Raw genomic sequence first — 18,421 nt, 5'->3', positions numbered from 1 at the left:
TGCTATAAAACATAATTTTCCCACCTCATTTCACTGGGAAAACACACGGTGGAAAATAGGTTCCCACTAAAACGCTGGGAAACTTTCTAATTTTTTCATGTGAAAACACTGCTATTTTTTCTTTCACTGATTCAATCAAAATATCTGTGGGAATAACCACTGACATTTTTGAGAAATTTCAATGGAAAAATACTTGATTTTTTAGTAGTGTCCTAGTAGATGGATTCTTGCCTTTTCCTTTTATATTCATTTATCTACTTTATGTATTAGCGGAGTGAATTTTGGCTATGGTCCTGAACTGTATTCCCTATACATAACAGTAAAATCACAAGTCTATTTTGTCCCATTAAAGATATAAAATAACTGAATCTTATCTTTTTTAGTCATTAGAGTAACTAAAATTTCTCACAGTACTATTTAGTCACTCTTACAACTGGAAAACTGTTTTTTCTACATTAAAGTTGCTGGATGTTATTTGAAGACTTTCCAATAAAGAAGTGTGAATAATGATGCAAGTGGAAAATTTATCATAAAGATCTACATCTATAAAGCTCAAACTGAGGTCAATAAGTTAAGAATTTAAGTATTGAAAAATCTAATTTAAGAACAAAAATGAACAAGGCAAATGCAAAAGAAGGTAACACTGTTCATGTAAAAACACCTATTTCCATGTAAAGATAACAGAAAAGCAAATACTTAGCCCCCACTCTGCCACTATATCCTGTCGCATTGTCATTTTCTATAGCTAGTTGAGTAAATGAGTTTGTTCCTTGTGGTGATATTGAGTTGACATTACAGTGTCAGAGTTAATTTTTGTCTTAAAAAGGCAAGAACGACAACAGTTGGCACTCAAACCAACAACCTTAAGGGTCTGTTTGGAAAGCCATCTGGTAATTGGAATTGGTGTAATTACTAGGTTCGTAATTTCACAACCTAATAATTACGAAGATCTATTTGTGTGTTATAACGTAATTACAGTGTAATTACAAACAATTCGTGAACCTTATTTCATTAGGGGTGTTACGGTTTGAAGACAAATTATGCTGGGATTAGTTATTTTAGTATTATTTTTTATTAACATGCATTGTATAATCTCTAAGAAGAAAGATGTTTGTTTATAAAATTTCCTTCCATCTTATTTTGTGGGAAAAGGGTTTGAGGAACGGTATTTTTGTCATTTTCATTGTTTTATCCAGAAATAACTTATTTCAGTACTTTTATTCCACCATGGCACGAATAAATTATCTCATTATTAGTTCAAAATCCTGATATAATTTATCTCAGGATTAATAACCAAACAAGATAAGGCAATACTAAGAGGGCGTTTGATAGCTGGTTTAATTTGAAGGTGAGTTATGCAGGTACTAAACCTGCATAAATAATACCGCATTTGGTAGTTGGTTACGAAGTAAGTAATTCATATAAAATTAATACTGTGTTTGATTTATAATTTAGAAACCTGCATAAAAAATACATATATAAGTTTATGCACGATAAATGATGGAATAACTAATACCTGAATTGACTAATTTCAGTATAAAGTAATATATAAATTCCTTCATAACAAATCATTGTATTACTAGTACTTACGTAACTCTAACCAGCTACCAAACGGCCCTTAAATTCATCACAACTTTGCTTTTAGTGATTTAGAGAGAAGTCTGAATACGACATGTATTTTGGAAGCATCGAATTTATGGCGAGGAATAGTGATAGCGTGGGTCACTTCACCTATGTTTCTACTTTTCTTCTCTCATTCTTTTTGGTTATATTAAGCCAAAGGGTGAACTGAAGAAGAAGAAAAAAAAAAAAAAAAAGGTTGAAGCGAAATGGGCACCAAAACAGAAGTTGAAGAGAACCCAAGAAAGGGTGGTCTTAGAACTATGCCTTTCATCATTGGTACTACTTCTCTTTCATTTTTTGCTCTTTTATTTTCTTTAAATTGTTTGCATGCATTACTAATCATTTTATTTTCTTTAAATTGTTTGCATGCATTATTAATTTTTTTTTTTAAAATTGTTTTTTCTTCCAGTGAATGAATCATTTGAGAGGGTGGCAAGTTATGGTTTACAACCAAACATGATAATCTACTTGATGACATTTTATCATATGAGTGCTGCCACAGGAGCTATCATTGTTGGAATATGGTCTGCACTTTCAAATGGGTTGGCCATTGTTGGGGCCTTTGTTTCTGATTCTTACTTGGGAAGGTTTAGGGCTGTTGCCTTTGGATCCATCTCCACCCTTATTGTGAGTTGCATCCCCAATCTTGCAACTCTTTTAAAGTACTTTCTGAGCAATTTATATTTTTTAAAAAAGGGCAGCGCGGTGCACTTAGCTCTTGTTATGCGTGAGTCCAAGAAAAGGCTGGACCACAAGGATCTATCGTACTTAGCCTTAACTAGAATTTCTGCAAGAGGCTGCTTTCATGGCTCGAACACGTGACCTCCTACTCACAAGAGCACAACTTTACCAGTTAGGCCAGGCTCGCCTTCAGCAATTTATATTTTAACGTGACAAAAAATAGTTTTGTGACTTATGTTAGAGTGGGTTAAAAAAAAAAAATAGTTTGATGACTTTAGTGAGTAAAGCTTAGTGACCATATGAGAAATTAACATGTGCGTTAAGATCATGTGATTGCATGGTACTGGAAATCTGTAAGGTAAACGAATTAGCATCTTCTTAGGTGAAAGTGATGAATTCATGCCTTAAGAGATATTCAGAGTGAGGCCCTGTCTTCTCTTATTAAATTCTTTGTGAATGTCAAATGTTGATAGTTCGAGAATCGAGAATTTGTCATAATAGTTAGCATCTTGAGTGTAGGTAAAATCAAAATGAAACTATGCACAAGTCAAAGAGTCAGAAAAATAACTTTTTCCCCTTAGATGCCCAGTCTAAGAGCTGCAAGAGTACATACCATCGAGAGTTCTTTGCAAGTACTAACCAATTCATTGCTTACTGTTTTCTTCAAATTATCAGCTTCTTGATTTAGTGTTCTTGACATAGTTCAAAACATGAAGCCTTATTTTAAGCATGAAACTTCTGAAATAGTCGAAGTTAGTTGAAATCTGCAGTTTGTTGCGTAGTTAATGATCAAACACTTACCAAAATGATGTTAATAGTAATGAGACAGAGGATTATATGGAGCATACTCATGATTTGACTCTAAAGGGGAAAGCAGTGAAGTTTAATTGGTGTTAAAGATTCTGTTTTAAAGTAGCATGGTTGGGTGTTCAAGTTTGTTATGCTAGTAATCCCATCATACCATTCGAAGGAGACCTTGCAGACAGAGACGGACCCGGGATTTTAAGACAGCGGGGGCACCATTATCTTAACATACACGGCGACAAAATTTTTAATGACGACTAAGGGATAATACCGTGTCGGACCGGTCACTAATAGCATAACAGTGGCGAAAATACAAGTATATAGGCGAAAAAAATTGTGTTGGAGCCGAGATTTGATCTCGAGTGGTGTCAATACTTTGCTCCACCCATCTAGCAGAAAGTTTGTCATTGTAGGAGAAACAAATATCTCAGTCCAGTTTCTTCTCTTTGCTAAACTAAATCTGCATTGGTATAATCATTCAGTTAGCATTCAAGGTAATGTGATTTGCTTCTAAGTTCATCTCTTCAACATTCTAATGCATTGTATCCTTAGCTTTCTGCTGTGAGTAACTGCTGCTTGAGTTCTCATAAAACTCAATTACCTTGGTGCTTGACTAATAAAAGGGAAGATAATGTTAAAGATAATTGAGTTTTAACATTCTTCTGCAACAGGGAATGATTATTCTTTGGCTCACTGCCATGATTCCACAACTCAAATCTTCACTTTGCTATCAGTTCCAACATGCTTGTAATGGAACGACAGCACTCCAGCTTGCTGTTCTTTTTTCATCTTTTGGATTTATGTCCCTTGGAACTGGTTTTGTTAGACCTTGTTCTATAATATTTGGTGCCGATCAATTGGACAAAAAAGAGAACCCTGAGAACCAGAGGCTTATTGATAGCTATTTCAACTGGTACTATGCTAGCACAGGGATTTCAACCATTCTTGCAGTCAGCATAATCGTTTATATACAAGATCGTTATGGTTGGCAAGTTGGATTTGGTATCCCTGTTATCCTCATGTTTCTGTCTGTCTCAATGCTCCTAATGGGGTCTCCTCTTTATACCAAAGTGAAAGCTAAAGAAAGCTTGCTCCTAGGATTGCTTCAAGTAGTTGTAGCAGCTTTTAGGAAAAGAAAGACCAGCCTTCCATCAACTGATTGTGATAACTATTATCATTGGCCACTCGAATCAGAGCTCTTGGCACCATCGAATGACTTCAGGTCAGTGCCTCCATCTTTTCTTCAATGGCACTGAGATTGTCAATATGACATGCACTTTGAGTAAAACAATCTGATATGATTTGAAAGTTTATGATCTGTTAATCACAGAACTGTAGCTACAAGTTCTTGTCGCTACTCTTTCACCTTTTCCAGTGCTATATAATATATTTCAGTTCATTAGCGTAAGATATTACTATACGTTACAGGTGCCTAAACAGAGCTTGTATGATTCAAGATCCTCAAAGAGATTTGAATCCTGATGGATCAGCTTCAAATCCATGGAATCTCTGCAGTTTGGGACAAGTTGAATCACTGAAGGCTCTTTTTAGAGTACTTCCCATGTGGTCCACTGGTTTTATGATCTTTGTGGCCATGAATCAGTTCTCATTTTCTGTACTTCAAACAAGGACGATGGATAGACATATCTTCCCTCGACTCAAAGTACCAGCAGCATCGTTCAGTGTGTTCCTGGTTATTGCTTTAACAGTCTGGATTATCTTCTATGATCGTCTTTTGGTCCCTTTGCTATCAAAATATACTGGACAGCCAAGAGGGCTAACTCCTGTAATCCGAATGGGGATTGGCCTAATAGTCTCCTGTATGTCTATGGCATTGTCAGCAATAACAGAAAGCATAAGACGACAAAGGGCAATAGAGGAAGGGCATGAGGATGATCCAAGTGCTTTAGTGAACATGTCTGCTATGTGGTTTGTGCCACAGTATGCGTTACTCGGAGTGGCTGAGGCTGCCCATGTAGTTGGACAAATTGAGTTTTTCTACTCTCTTTTACCCAAAAGCATGTCCAGCATGGCATCAGCTATGTATTCTCTTGGGAATGCTGTGTCAGGTTTGATTGGAAGTGTTCTGGTGAGGGGGGTGGATTGGCTTTCATCAACTGGAGGTAAAATGAGCTGGCTTTCGAGCAATATTAATCGGGGTGACCTGGATTTCTATTTCTGGTTACTTACTTTTTTGAGTTTGCTCAACTTCTTCTATTTTCTGGTCGTCTGTCGGTTTTATGAAAATGATGGGAGCAGTAGGTTATCTCTTGAAACAGAAGAGAAACAATGTGATTACAGGCTTTTACCTGAATCTTGATGATATGTTGCACTGTATTGCTGAATAATATACTACTATGTTAGCTAATTAGGTGTTTGTATATGTTTAGACCTCTACATTTCTTAATGTGTTTTATGAATTTTCGCTGACAGAAATGTGAACATATGTTTTGGATTCCTTAGTTTTAACACATTGTTTTTGCCAATTGGAGGCTGGAGGAAATGGTATCAGTGTGAAGTAAGTTGCCTCTTTATCCTTCAAATTCTTAAAGATATAATTTGGGAACCCCTTTCTTCTAGAGTAACTTGAAAAATGGTGATGAGAATGACAAAATAAAAACCTTATTAGAGTTATTTAATGAAGCAAAAGTGCCATTAAAACAACAATAAAAAAGAATATGCCTGTATTATTTAGGGATGGTGATTCCTCTTACTTTATCCATTTTCCTAACAAATAGATGGATTGTTGCTCTTCTTTTTTTCCCTTCCCTTATACTCTCCTTCTTTACTATTGTAAGGGTCTCCCCCAACTACCCTCTAAAGAAACTATTCCCCAAAAAAAGATTTGATGTCACATTTATCAATCATGTCATACTTTATTTTTCAACTTCATTGACTCTCTCTCACACACACATATATAGTCTACTTACACACAATGGATTTTGTCCGACTCATTACAACTAGTCTAAATCTAAAAAAAAAATAGAAATAACTTTATCTGAGGACTTGAAATCCGTGCAGATTTCTGATGCAAAACAAGTATAGTAATTCGAAATGCTTAATAAGGAGCAAAAAGTGTCGTGGGATAGACAAACAAATCTATGTAGACTTGTGATAATTGCTTAACACAGTTTTAGTTGGAGACTTCTCATGAGAAGTTTCTTTTCCCAATTGTTGTTATTTGATGCATATGACTCATCTATTCAGTTGACTGAATCTCTATTGAAATTCTAATAAGAGTAACATCTTATTTTAATAGTATAAGTTTCTTGGAAAACATACTTCTCTGTTATAATCATCATGCAATGCAGATTCTATTTAACACATTTTAAGTATCGGATTCAATCATCGCCACATTATTTATATAGTAGTTTTTATGCATTTTATAAATTTAACTTATTAAATCAAGAATTTGATATAACGTTTGTGTTTTTCTATTAAATTAACATTTAATTACGATTTTAGTGTTCAAATTAGGGGTGGGCGTTCGGTTTTTCGGTTCGGTTTTATCAAACTTCGGTTTGGCTATTTCGGGTTCGGTTTTTTAAGGTGGACACCGAACACCGAATCAAACTAGTTCGGTTCGGTTCTTTCGGTTTCGGTTTTTTAAAGTTCGGTTCGGTTCGGTTTCGATTTTTTCAATTCGGTTTTTTTGATATAATATTAGAAGCGATTCCATTGACACTAATTCATATTCTCAAAAGCAATAAAACATAAAACTGATAAATTGAAATCAAAATCAAACAAACAGGATACACAAGAACAGAAAACTATAATCATGATATAGGATTACTAGGTGTTATATACATACCGTAAGAATAATTAAGAAAACACATAAAGGACATACATTAGTCCTAAAGACACATCCTAGTTACCTTTCTTTGTTAAGGATATTTGATTTTCTCAATTGAAGTGAAAAATTAGGGATACAAACGCAAAAGATGACTTATTACAATTGGGTTTTTTTTGCTTTAAACTTAATGGGTCTGGACTATTTTAATTTTTTTGGGTAATGTATTAAATTTCGGTGCGCGTTCGGTTTTATCAAACTTCGGTTCGGCTATTTCGGTTTCAGTTTTTTTACGGTGGACACCAAACACCGAACCAAACTAGTTCGGTTCGGTTCGGTTTGTTGAAGTTTCGGTTCGGTTCGGTTCGGTTCGGTTTTTCGGTTTTCGGTATTTATGCCCAACCCTAGTTCAAATGAGAAGAATGGATAAAGAATATAGAGCCAAACATGTAATTTTATTCTTAATAGATTGACCCCAAAATTAGCATTTCTCTAAAATACCCAAAAGTTAGAGTGTCTTAGTTTGTCATAATATCCACATTTTAGCTCATACATGCACTCTGGGATTACACTGGATATGTTGATGTATGCACTTTGGAATAATGTTTTTACAACATAGAATTTTGTTTTTCAAATGGACTTAAACCATGCTACCGGAGCCAAAATGGGTTATTTTTGCAGCTATTAGGCCAAAATAGTATGCTTTTTTTTTTAGACCAAAATGGGTATTTCGTTGGATAACCAACGAAATACCCACACTCACACTGTTCCGGTGCCGAATGAATTGTTGCATTTCGCTACATGTGTAGCGAAATGCAACAAATTCATTTTTTATTTTTATTTTTGCATTTCGTTGTGCAATTCACGAAATGCAACAATTTTTTTTTTTATTTTTTTTTGCAATTCGTGAAACTAATGAAAAAAATTGCTTTTTTTAATTTATTTTTTTTTGCATTTCGTTGTGCAATTCACGAAATGCAACATTTTTTTTTTTTTGCAATTCGTGAAACTAATGAAAAAAATTGTTTTTTTTTTTTTTTTTTTTTGCATTTCATGATGAATTTTTTTTTTTTTTTTTTTTTTGCATTTCGTTGTGCAATTCACGAAATGCAACATTTTTTTTCCTTTTTTGCAATTCGTGAAACTAATGAAAAAAATTGTTTTTTTTTTTTGCATTTCGTTAATTGATCAACGAAATGGGTTTTTTTTTTTTTTTTTTTTTTGCATTTCATGAAATTAATGAAAAAAACTATTTTTTTTTATTTTATTTCGTTCATCTAAAAACGAAATTGGAATATATATATATATATATATATATATATATATATATATATATATATATATATATATATATATTTTGCATTTCGTTGGTAGATCAACGAAATAGGATAATATATATAAATAAGATAAAAAAAATTAGTTTTATCCTATATGTTGAGAAAATTAGTGAGCTTTATTTTCAAAAATTGAAACCACATAAGTGAAATTGACATTCACAGCTACATTACTCCGAAATTTTTATGTTGAAGTCTATTGCGCATCATCATATTATAAGTAAAGAAAACTAAAAATTTCCCGCCAATTTGGGGGAAAATTAAAATTGGAAGGGAAAAAAGAGGTTTTCTAGAAAATCGGCCCGGCCAAACCGCCTTACGGCTGTTTGCGCTGCTAGATCTCGGAAAAATATGCAAAATCAATTTATTTTTTTTGCATAAATCGGATATCCGAGCGCAAAGTTATGACTGTTTTGCATATATAGGAGAAAGAGTAGTTGTAAATTGGTGAAAGAGTAGTTGTAAATTGGTGAAACTTTAAACAGTCATAACTTTGCGCTCGGATATCCGATTTATGCAAAAAAAATAAATTGATTTTGCATATTTTTCCGAGATCTAGCAGCGCAAACAGCCGTAAGGCGGTTTGGCCGGGCCGATTTTCTAGAAAACCTCTTTTTTCCCTTCCAATTTTAATTTTCCCCCAAATTGGCGGGAAATTTTTAGTTTTCTTTACTTATAATATGATGATGCGCAATAGACTTCAACATAAAAATTTCGGAGTAATGTAGCTGTGAATGTCAATTTCACTTATGTGGTTTCAATTTTTGAAAATAAAGCTCACTAATTTTCTCAACATATAGGATAAAACTAATTTTTTTTATCTTATTTCGTTTTTTAATACACGAAATGCAAAAAAATAATATATATATATATATATATATATATATATATATATATATATATTCCAATTTCGTTTTTAGATGAACGAAATAAAATAAAAAAAAACAGTTTTTTTCATTAATTTCATGAAATGCCAAAAAAAAAAAAAACCCCCATTTCGTTGATCAATAACGAAATGCAAAAAAAAAAAAAAAAAAATTCATTAGTTTCACGAATTGCAAAAAAAAAAAAAAAAATTGTTGCATTTCGTGAATTGCACAACGAAATGCAAAAAAAAAAAAAAAAAAAAATCATTATTTTCATGAAATGCAAAAAAAAAAAAAACCCATTTCGTTGATCAATTAACGAAATGCAAAAAAAAAAAAACCAATTTTTTTCATTAGTTTCACGAATTGCAAAAAAAAAAAAAATTGTTGCATTTCGTGAATTGCACAACGAAATGCAAAAAAAAAAAAAAAAAAAATTTCATTAATTTCATGAAATGCAAAAAAAAAAAAAAAAAAACCCATTTCGTTGATCATTTAACGAAATGCAAAAAAAAAAAAAAAACAATTTTTTTCATTAGTTTCACGAATTGCAAAAAAAAAAAAAAAAAAAATTGTTGCATTTCGTGAATTGCACAACGAAATGCAAAAAAAAAAAAATTAAAAAAAGCAATTTTTTTCATTAGTTTCACGAATTGCAAAAAAAAATTGTTGCATTTCGTGAATTGCACAACGAAATGCAAAAAAAAAAAAAAAAAAAAAAAATTAATTTGTTGCATTTCGCTACACATGTAGCGAAATGCAACAATTCATTCGGCACCGGAATAGTGTGAGTATGCGTTATCTAACGAAATACCCATTTTGGTCTAAAAAAATGGCTGCAAAAATAACCCATTTTGGCTCCACTCCTACTTATGAACGACTTTAATATATCTTTATATATTTTTTCACTATACCAAAAAAAGAAGATATGAAATTATGAACCCCTCCCAACACAATTTTAATATCTTTATATAGTTTGTTTTTTCACCATACCCGAACCAGAAAAAGATATGAACCCCTCACCAAAAAATAGAGAAAAAAACTAAAAAAAGTAAAGAAAGTGAACATAGAAAATGGATCAAAACTCAAAAGGTACAAAGAATGAAAGTAACTTAACCAGATGAAGACAAACCTTAGCTTCTTCCCCATTACTCAGATTCAAACAAATTTTAACTCTCTTGGAGGCTTTACAAAAGACTAACGAATTTACAAAAATATAAAAATACACCCATTTTTTGACTTTCCACATATATCTTAGTTAATGATCACACAGTGTCCATTTCTCAAGCCAAATCTTAAGACACACAAACTCTCTTCACCACATCCAAACTTTCAGTTCAACCAAGCATTTTCATGGCTACTGCAATTTCTTTATCATTTTCTTTAGACCCTCAATCTTACCATCACCACTTTCACCATAATAATATGAACTTCAATTCACATAAAGTTTCAATCTTTACCCCAAAATATACATTCCCTTTTCTCATCTCATCAAAATCACACACTTCCAATCTAATTATCCCACTTTCAACTTCCCAATCTTCATCTCAAACCCCACTTCAAACAGGTAGATTTCTAACAAACCAAGAACTTGAAAAGCTTCAATCTTTAGAGAAATACAGGTATTTTCAAGAATTGGAATCTGGTTCATTGTGGATTCGTTTGATGAAGGAAGAAGAAATGGATGTTACTGTTTGGTTATTAGCTGAGTCTTTTGCTGAGTCAATGTTGATGCCTAAAGGTTATGTGAAATTTTTGGCATATTTAGTGAAGCAATACATGATTGAGAGAAGAACAATGATGCCACATGCTGCAACACTTCTTGGATTCTATAAAGAAAATGGTGAAGATGTGGATTTGCAATTGGCTGGAACTGTTGAAGTTTGTTTTGATAAAAGGGGTGCTAATGCTAATCCTCCCACACCTACACCTCCCAAGAACTCTCCATATATTTGCAATATGACAGTAGATAAGCTGCTTAGGAGGTTTGGTTTTTAACTGTTTCTTTCTTAGTATAATTTGTTTCTTGTGGTAGTTCTGAACTGATATATTACCAGTTCTCTTATCTCAATTATTATATTGGTGACGGAAAAAGTTAATTAATCAAATTGGTTTGTGAAAGACAAGAGGTAAGGTATAAGGCCTAATCTGACTCTGGGGCTACCTATTTGAACTAACTAGTTGTGGTTGACTTCTTAGATATGCATGTGTATATGTGTTTTTGTGTGTGTGTCTGTATATATGTTTGTAATTAATTTGTTAAATATATGCCTTAAGAGTGTAGAAGCAATTCAAGATTCGACTTGGATTCGCAAGAGATTTGCCCACCAAGTGGAGGAGAGGGGTTAAAATGGTTGGGGTGCTGAGGTGGCATGCCACATAGCGTTCATTTCATCAAAGTGTCAGTGTCACGTAGGATTGGGTGTCCACCTTGGACAGCCTTACGGGGAGAGGTATATTTGAACCATTTAAGTAATGGTGGGGGTATTTTTTATGAATAGTATAACGGAGGGTAAAATGATCCTTTTAGTATAGTAGAGGGACGAATTTGACACTTTTCCCTTCTCAGTCTGTATTTATCTCCTTCCCCCCCCCCCCCCCCCCCCCCCTCCCCCCCCTTTTTTTTTGTTTTCTTTTTTTCTTTTTCTCTTTGAACTTTTAACATATACTTGGTAACTTTTTAAAATACTTTGAGGTATAACTAAGTCTGAATAAATGAAACCATATACTTATATAGGAAAAGTTGATGAATATAATGTCATTCTTATTGGAAAAGTAAAAGGATGTTGGACTAGTATTGAGTTTCAGTATTTGTTATTATCATTTTCCAGAAGGGGCATAGGTTGGCATCTGTTGAAAGCAAGCGAGGAACTAATTTCTCAAATGAGTTCTTCTAGAGAGGTTTACTTGCACTGTCGAATGATTGATACTGCTCCACTCAACATGTATAAAAAAGCAGGGTATACCATTGTTGAGACAGACAACATTTTTATCTTGTTGACGTTGCAGCGACGCAAGCACTTGATGTGCAAAGTTCTTCCAGATTCAGAAATCCCTTTTGATGTTGATGAATGTACTTCTTCAGTGGATACGCATGTAAACATAGACAACTTTTGAGGTACTTTTTTCATCTCTTTACATGAAATTTATGTTCTTTGGGCTCTATCTGTAGTCTATCGTTCCGCTTTGTTTGTAAATGTACATAATCAAACTTGATCTAGCTTTTTTGGTTTCCTTTTCATAATCTGAATTGGAGCTGAAACTTAAATTAAACTTTACTATTGTATTCGTGATGAACTCATAACCATTACTTCTTAATCTTCCATAATCTTAAGCAAAAACGTGTCTGTTTGAACACCAGGGTGATAGTTGTCTTCAGATTTCTGCTTTGCTTGTCGATGTACATAATCAAACTTGATCTAACCTTTTGTTCTCCTTTTATAATCTGAATTGGAGCTGAAACTTGAATTAAAATTTACTATTGTATTTGTAATGAACCATTACTTATTAGTCTTCCATTATGCTAAGCAAAAATGTCTCTTTTTACACCGGGGTGATAGCTGTCTTTAGTGTTCTGCACATGTATTTTGTGTTGTCAAAGACTTACTTTTCGGGGAAATATGTCAAACTTAAACATCTCTGCTTAAAAGCAAAGCAGAAGTGAAGGCTTAGTTTTCATTCTCTGATGTGAGGACAAAACATTCTGAATGTTATACATAACCACTTAATTTAACAGGAAACTTAAGTAATTTTCTGATAAAATTCAGTTCATGTGACCAGAAATTCTCACCATTGATTCTATTAATTGGAAAATAAATGCGTACATAATCAGATCTCTGCACTAATGTGTTTGAATAGAAGCAGGCTTGCCAGAAAATTAATAGAAGGCATTCATGAGAATACTCTCTTCCTAATCTTTAATACCTCCTTGTTTTACACAGACTCGTCCAGGCTATTATTAAATTATTAAGAAAACTTGACATCTTCTGATTGAATCTGGGTCTTCTTTTATTACTTTGACAACTTACAACATCCTACCTTCCTCATTGCTCTTTCGGATGTACATTTGAAACTTTTAGCTGATACTGCAACTTCTGAATTGAAAGAATCCTTCTTGGCGCATATTGATCAGTTTTGTGTCATCAATGTCAATCTCTGACGGTCTCAGATCATTCTGAATGTATGCATCGTCATACTTATCCCTTTCGTATTCGTGTGGAGGATCAGTTGAAGTTCTTTGATGCAGTCTACCATTGAGGGTCTTTCACTACTGTCGGCTCTCACACAGCGAGATGCTAGGTTAGCAAACATGTTGATAGACTCCATTGTGTATGAACTCCGGCTAATCTCAGGGTCAATCACCTTACGCAGCTTCTTTTTGTCATTCAATATATGCCTCACCTGCAGTATCCTCAAAGCAGTGGATATCACATAGTAAAAGATCTTCGAACCAGTTTTCAATTTTTTGAACAATTTTCCTATATGATGGTAGGATTATTATTTTGGTCCTTACCTGTAGTACTAAATTCTGATCATTTGGTCCAAGTGTGAGGTCCACAGCCCTGCGTCCGGTTAAAAGCTCCAGCATAACAACGCCAAATGCATAAACATCACTTTGTAGAGTGAGTTTTCCGGTCTGTCCAAAAATAGTATTAGCAAGGTCTTTCTGAAAGAAAGCTTAATGAGGAATAACTTTTTTTCTATTAATTGAATATATTTATATCACAAGAATAAAGGATGAGCTAAGAAATTTCTTTAGGGCCAAATAATTAGGATTATATCAATTCATTATCTCCTCTTACTGTAGTTTAGTTTCTTGATTGGGGGTTAACATCTGTCTAAGAATGTCGCCATTCAAAGGGCAGCCTGGTGCACTAAGTTCCCGCTATGCGCGGGGTCCTGGGAAGGGCCGGACCACAAGGGTCTATAATAAGAATGTCTTCATTATAGTAAGATATTATAGTAAGATATTGTTTAATAGAGGAAAAATCTTAATAGTTGATATGTCAATGTTAGATTGTTTGAAATGTTGACTAACTTAGATAAAGGCAATTGCCCTCGCTTTAAAGTTTAAATAAAATAATAAAAAGAGGCATTCAAGTCGGATTTACGCAAGCTTGATTGCTAATCTTGCATTGCAGTTCTGTTGGCATTGGAGTGGAACATATTTGTTTAAAGTTCTCCTGATGGATTGAGTTTTGATAAACATGAAATTTGCATCTTATAGGGACAGTTCGATTGAAGATCTTCTATTTTCAACCTGAAACTGCTTTTTCTCTTTATGTAGCTGAGTGTCAAAACTATATGGTCAGCTAAACATCATTAGGAGCTTTATAATTTTAGATACAAGGTAACAACAAAACCACATTAAGTTTTCTCCTTGAATAATGGACAAAACATTCAGACAACTCTTTTGCATGCCACGTTTAATTTTTAGTGAAATAAGCTAGAAGAACAAAGAGCACTATAGATATTTAAAGGGAAGATGGATTATGTATGTGATTTCTTCTGTAGTCCTTTTCCTGCTTAGCTTATTCTAGTATACTCCTTTTTCCGTAATGTTTCCTAATGTGCTTAGCAGAAGTATTGTAAGTCAGCAGCCACTACCTAGTCAGAAGTATTTTCAGATTACTAATTCTTCTCTCATTTTGTAGTTTGCTTCTTGCTTTTGCATATTAACACATCGGATATTTCTTTTGTTGTTTCGTACTCTCTCCATCATTCTTGTGTTATTGCTTTGTGTTGTTTATTTCCTCTTTCTCCTTTTTCTTTGCTCACAGAGAGAGCTTTGGGAGGGGAAATGTCAGAAAGCTAGACAGCATATTGTTGGTTTTCGTAATGAAGAAAATGAACAGTACTAAATAACAATATAATATCCAACTTTATAGAAACTTCAGACTTAGATTTGATATACAAGCTACTCACCAGTGTGTATTCAGGATCAAAATAGCCAAAAGTACCTAGTACCCTAGATGTCACACATGATTGCTGGCCTTCTGGCATCAACTTTGCAAGACCAAAATCTGATATCTGTGCAGTGGATGAGTATTTGAATATCTATTAGTTCTATGAAGAGATCTCCTCTCATCAGAAACCAGAAGAAAATTAACATGGATGAAATAGTGGAGTACCTTTGCGTCATAATTAGTGTTCAAAAGAATATTGGTGGATTTAAAGTCCCTATGAATTATAGGAATTCCAACAGCTGAACTTGAATGGAGATATGCAAGTCCTCTTGCTGCCCCAAGAGCTACCTTTAGCCTTAAGGGCCAATCCATCTTCACTTCTGCAATCCCTGCAGTTTTCATCAAAACATAGTTAACCATCCAAATATAAGTCTTGGAATAAGGGAAAGTTCAGCTTATTAACCAACCATTTAAATGATCCTGAAGGTTCCCCTTGTGCATATACTCATAAACTAGAAATCTGTGCTTCCCGTCTGCACAATAGCCTATTAGTGATACCAGATTAGGATGATCCAGTCTGCTCAAAATATCGACTTCCACACGAAACTCGCGCTCGCCTTCTGCCTCTTTGAATGAAGGTAGATCCATTTTCTTGATTGCTACAATCTTCCAATTGCCAAAACAATCAAATTTATATTAGTCGATCTGCTTTCTCAAGTTTCTCTTGTTACACTAAATGAGACACAGGAGGGCTTAATCATCTAATTTGCTAATACTGTTCAATGTTAAATTCTTTCTCCTTTAACTTGTTTGTCTTACCTCTCCAGACCGCAGTGTGCCCTTATAAACTCGACCGAATCCTCCTTTTCCAAGTAGATTGTCATCACTAAAAGAATTTGTTGCCTCCTCCATTTCTTTGAGTGTGAAAACTGATGATCCATGGCGTCTCTTTGCTGCAGGTGGTTTTGGTTCTTCGATGTGCCAATATTCCACAGGTTTATATATCCCTGAAGACAACCATATTTTGTATTTTACAATGTGCAGAAGCTATATGCAACTTTGTGAACTATTATGATGCAGCACATGGCAATTATAAGAGCATGAGAAATATTGCTGCTATATAAAGAAGAGGAAGGATACGATGCTGAAACATACAAGGATTTAGCTGATCCTCAGACTTGCTTCTCCGACGTTTGTTCCACGCTGACACCAAACCAAAAGGCATGATAACTGTTCTTTCAATAGATTCAGATGCTTGGTTGTGGGTTCAATGATGTATTACATTTGATAAGACAGTAAACATTAATGGAGAAAAGGATACAAATTTCTAAGCCACGGAGAAATTCATGATAAAAATAAAGCAAACTCAGATACTACAGAATAAGTAGGTATTGAAACACAAAACCAGCTGAAGAAGGAGAAAGAAGAAGAATGAGAAAATAGATACTGAAGTATATTGGAAGGAGGATATAGAGTTGTATGAGAACCCTGTTGGAGTATTTATAAAGCAAATGAGAAGTTAGCTTATGACAAATACTTGACACTCTAAGCTCTGTTATCACATAACAACCTAAGGCTTCTCATTCTCACTTGAAGGGTAAGAAAAAGCAAGAGATTGGGCAAAAAAGTTGCTTACCTTCAAATGAAGTAGGTGAGGGTATGCCTTGAAAATGATAGAGAAGCTGCAATTTAATATAACATTCTCTTTTTTCTTTATCATTTTCTGTTTGTATTGCAAATGGCTCTTGTTGGGTGGTCATTTTCTTCGATTTCTATAATCTTTTTCCCTGAAAATTCTGGTTTCCCTGTTTCATTGATGAATCCATATTTTGTGTTGTTGGTATGGTTTTCATTCTTATTTTTACGGCTGGTGAAACATTTGCTACTTTACTATATTTCCATTCTTTAGTGTTGGTCATTCTGTGTATCTTTCAATCTCATAGTGTTGGTGATTCTGTATTTTTGCATTATCTACAAATAGAATTATTAGTACTTTTTCTATCCAAAGAATATTGTCACTTAATTCTCTAGGATCAAGAATATTAATATTCATTGACTGTATGAAAGTATTACAAACTGAAAAGTTGCAACTTTGGTATGTTTTATTTCAGTTTTATGTATACTTAGAAAGGATAAAGGATGTCTGAATTTTAAAATCCAAAACATTATTTCTAACTTTCATTTTTTCACAAAGACGTTGGGTATCTAAATGATACAACCAAAGCAGTCATAATTGTGAAAAGTTAAATACTTCCAATTCTTTTTTAGTTCCCCTAGTAATATTGCTCAAAATTTATTGTATTGATTAAAAGCGTGGACAATAAGTATGACAAAAGGAGAATCAACTTGGCAATCATCATTGCAGAAAGTTGTGTGGTAACTGATATACCATTAGTTTAGGGCCAAAAATGTCAATATCTAATTTGTTGGGTGGCCATCATTTTGTTGAGAGGATAAATTAAGAGGGCTCTGATCTTGAAAATGAGGAACTCCACCAAAGATTTAGTTTATGATAAATGCATAACCTTAAAGAAACCTTATAAAGGATAACATAGAGGGCTCTTTTGAGGGTTTTTTTTTAACTCTATTAAAGGTTTTATTTAAGCTAAATGCATAATCTAACCCGGTATTAGAGCTGGTGTGAGTAACAATTAAATAGTTAAAGTGCGTGTTAAACACCACCTTTATTAAAAAAAAAAATCATAACCTTAAAGAGACCTGGGATTGAAAGGTGAACTTCTTGTGTATTAAAGGAGTGGGACACATCTTTTATGGTCTTGCATGTGAGCTAAAAGGCAAGCCAAATCACGTTTAATGAAAAGCAAAGTTAACAAATAATGATGACATGATACAAGAATAAAAAAACCTTAGAATCTCGTAGTACAAAATGAAGTACAGACTGCTGAAGCAACCGAGTGAAATGTTGGATTGATTCAATATCGAATCCCAAATCTCCATAGACGACTAATAGTAGGGGCTGCATTGCTAAAAAAGAAAGAGGTTTGTTCCGGATAGCAGACTGACCAATGGGAATCGAGACATCACCGTTTGCGGGAGCATTAGAGATCTATACGTTGTCTGCTGACTTAAGGAAGTTGTTTGACATTTTTCTTTCTTCGTTTCAAGTATTTTATGTCCAGGCAGACAGGTCAATATATTAGTTATGGTTTCGGACGAACTCAATAAATTTTGCTTAAATAATGTATCAGGAAATTCTCGGTGCTGGTTTCACTAATGAGTAAGTGTCAATTTGACAGTTTCCTCTTTTTGTTTCCGTCTGTAGAAATTTAAAATCCCACAAGAAGAAATACTTTTAATGCCTATCTAATTAAGGAATTGATATAGTGGGGTAGAAAATGTCCATCTCGTGAAAGTAAAGGAAACGGGAGTTCGGTTTTGTTTGGCTACACTTATTTC

General features: G+C 33.8%; 3 protein-coding genes across 4 annotated transcripts; 2 read left to right on the top strand and 1 right to left on the bottom strand.

Annotated features, from left to right (window-relative positions):
• The first annotated feature begins 1,709 nt into the window (after positions 1 to 1,709).
• Positions 1,710 to 5,561, top strand: LOC132642690 (protein NRT1/ PTR FAMILY 1.2-like). The gene is made up of 4 exons (XM_060359756.1): positions 1,710 to 1,899; positions 2,033 to 2,250; positions 3,780 to 4,330; positions 4,537 to 5,561. The coding sequence occupies exons 1-4, from the start codon at positions 1,830 to 1,832 to the stop codon at positions 5,426 to 5,428; spliced, it is 1,731 nt and encodes a 576-aa protein (XP_060215739.1). The 5' UTR covers positions 1,710 to 1,829; the 3' UTR covers positions 5,429 to 5,561.
• Positions 5,562 to 10,244: 4,683 nt separating this feature from the next.
• Positions 10,245 to 16,720, top strand: LOC132641397 (GCN5-related N-acetyltransferase 5, chloroplastic). Its single transcript, XM_060358377.1, has 3 exons — positions 10,245 to 11,083; positions 11,930 to 12,216; positions 15,964 to 16,720. Exons 1-2 carry the CDS (start codon positions 10,452 to 10,454, stop codon positions 12,213 to 12,215), a joined length of 918 nt encoding a protein of 305 aa, XP_060214360.1. The 5' UTR covers positions 10,245 to 10,451; the 3' UTR covers position 12,216; positions 15,964 to 16,720.
• Positions 12,872 to 16,297, bottom strand: LOC132641396 (probable serine/threonine-protein kinase PBL28). 2 transcript variants are annotated; one of them, XM_060358375.1, is made up of 7 exons: positions 16,160 to 16,297; positions 15,824 to 16,011; positions 15,472 to 15,670; positions 15,230 to 15,393; positions 15,024 to 15,155; positions 13,612 to 13,734; positions 12,872 to 13,499 (listed from the first exon to the last, which is right to left on the bottom strand). In XM_060358375.1, the coding sequence occupies exons 1-7, from the start codon at positions 16,227 to 16,229 to the stop codon at positions 13,263 to 13,265; spliced, it is 1,113 nt and encodes a 370-aa protein (XP_060214358.1). In that variant the 5' UTR covers positions 16,230 to 16,297; the 3' UTR covers positions 12,872 to 13,262. The 2 variants fall into 2 exon arrangements, with proteins under 2 accessions (XP_060214358.1, XP_060214359.1); XM_060358376.1 differs by having other exon boundaries at positions 15,024 to 15,128.
• Positions 16,721 to 18,421: the final 1,701 nt, after the last annotated feature.

The sequence above is a fragment of the Lycium barbarum genome, chromosome 5, assembly GCF_019175385.1.
Source record: "Lycium barbarum isolate Lr01 chromosome 5, ASM1917538v2, whole genome shotgun sequence".
Taxonomy (NCBI): domain Eukaryota; kingdom Viridiplantae; phylum Streptophyta; class Magnoliopsida; order Solanales; family Solanaceae; genus Lycium; species Lycium barbarum.
The sequence above is the reverse complement of the archived record's forward strand: the minus strand, read 5'-3'. Positions and strand labels throughout refer to the sequence as shown.

Bases quoted from the DNA above. Each gene is read 5' to 3' on its own strand.
- LOC132642690 (XM_060359756.1), top strand. From the start codon at position 1,830: ATGGGCACCAAAACAGAAGTTGAAGAGAACCCAAGAAAGGGTGGTCTT. The intron at 2,251-3,779 runs GTGAGTTGCATC...CTTCTGCAACAG, and splicing joins GATCCATCTCCACCCTTATT to GGAATGATTATTCTTTGGCT. The intron at 4,331-4,536 runs GTCAGTGCCTCC...TATACGTTACAG, and splicing joins GCACCATCGAATGACTTCAG to GTGCCTAAACAGAGCTTGTA.
- LOC132641397 (XM_060358377.1), top strand. From the start codon at position 10,452: ATGGCTACTGCAATTTCTTTATCATTTTCTTTAGACCCTCAATCTTAC. The intron at 11,084-11,929 runs GTTTGGTTTTTA...ATCATTTTCCAG, and splicing joins GTAGATAAGCTGCTTAGGAG to AAGGGGCATAGGTTGGCATC.
- LOC132641396 (XM_060358375.1), bottom strand. From the start codon at position 16,229: ATGCCTTTTGGTTTGGTGTCAGCGTGGAACAAACGTCGGAGAAGCAAG. The intron at 15,156-15,229 runs GTACTCCACTAT...TAGAACTAATAG, and splicing joins ACACTAATTATGACGCAAAG to ATATTCAAATACTCATCCAC. The intron at 13,735-15,023 runs GTGAGTAGCTTG...ATTTTTGGACAG, and splicing joins TTGATCCTGAATACACACTG to ACCGGAAAACTCACTCTACA.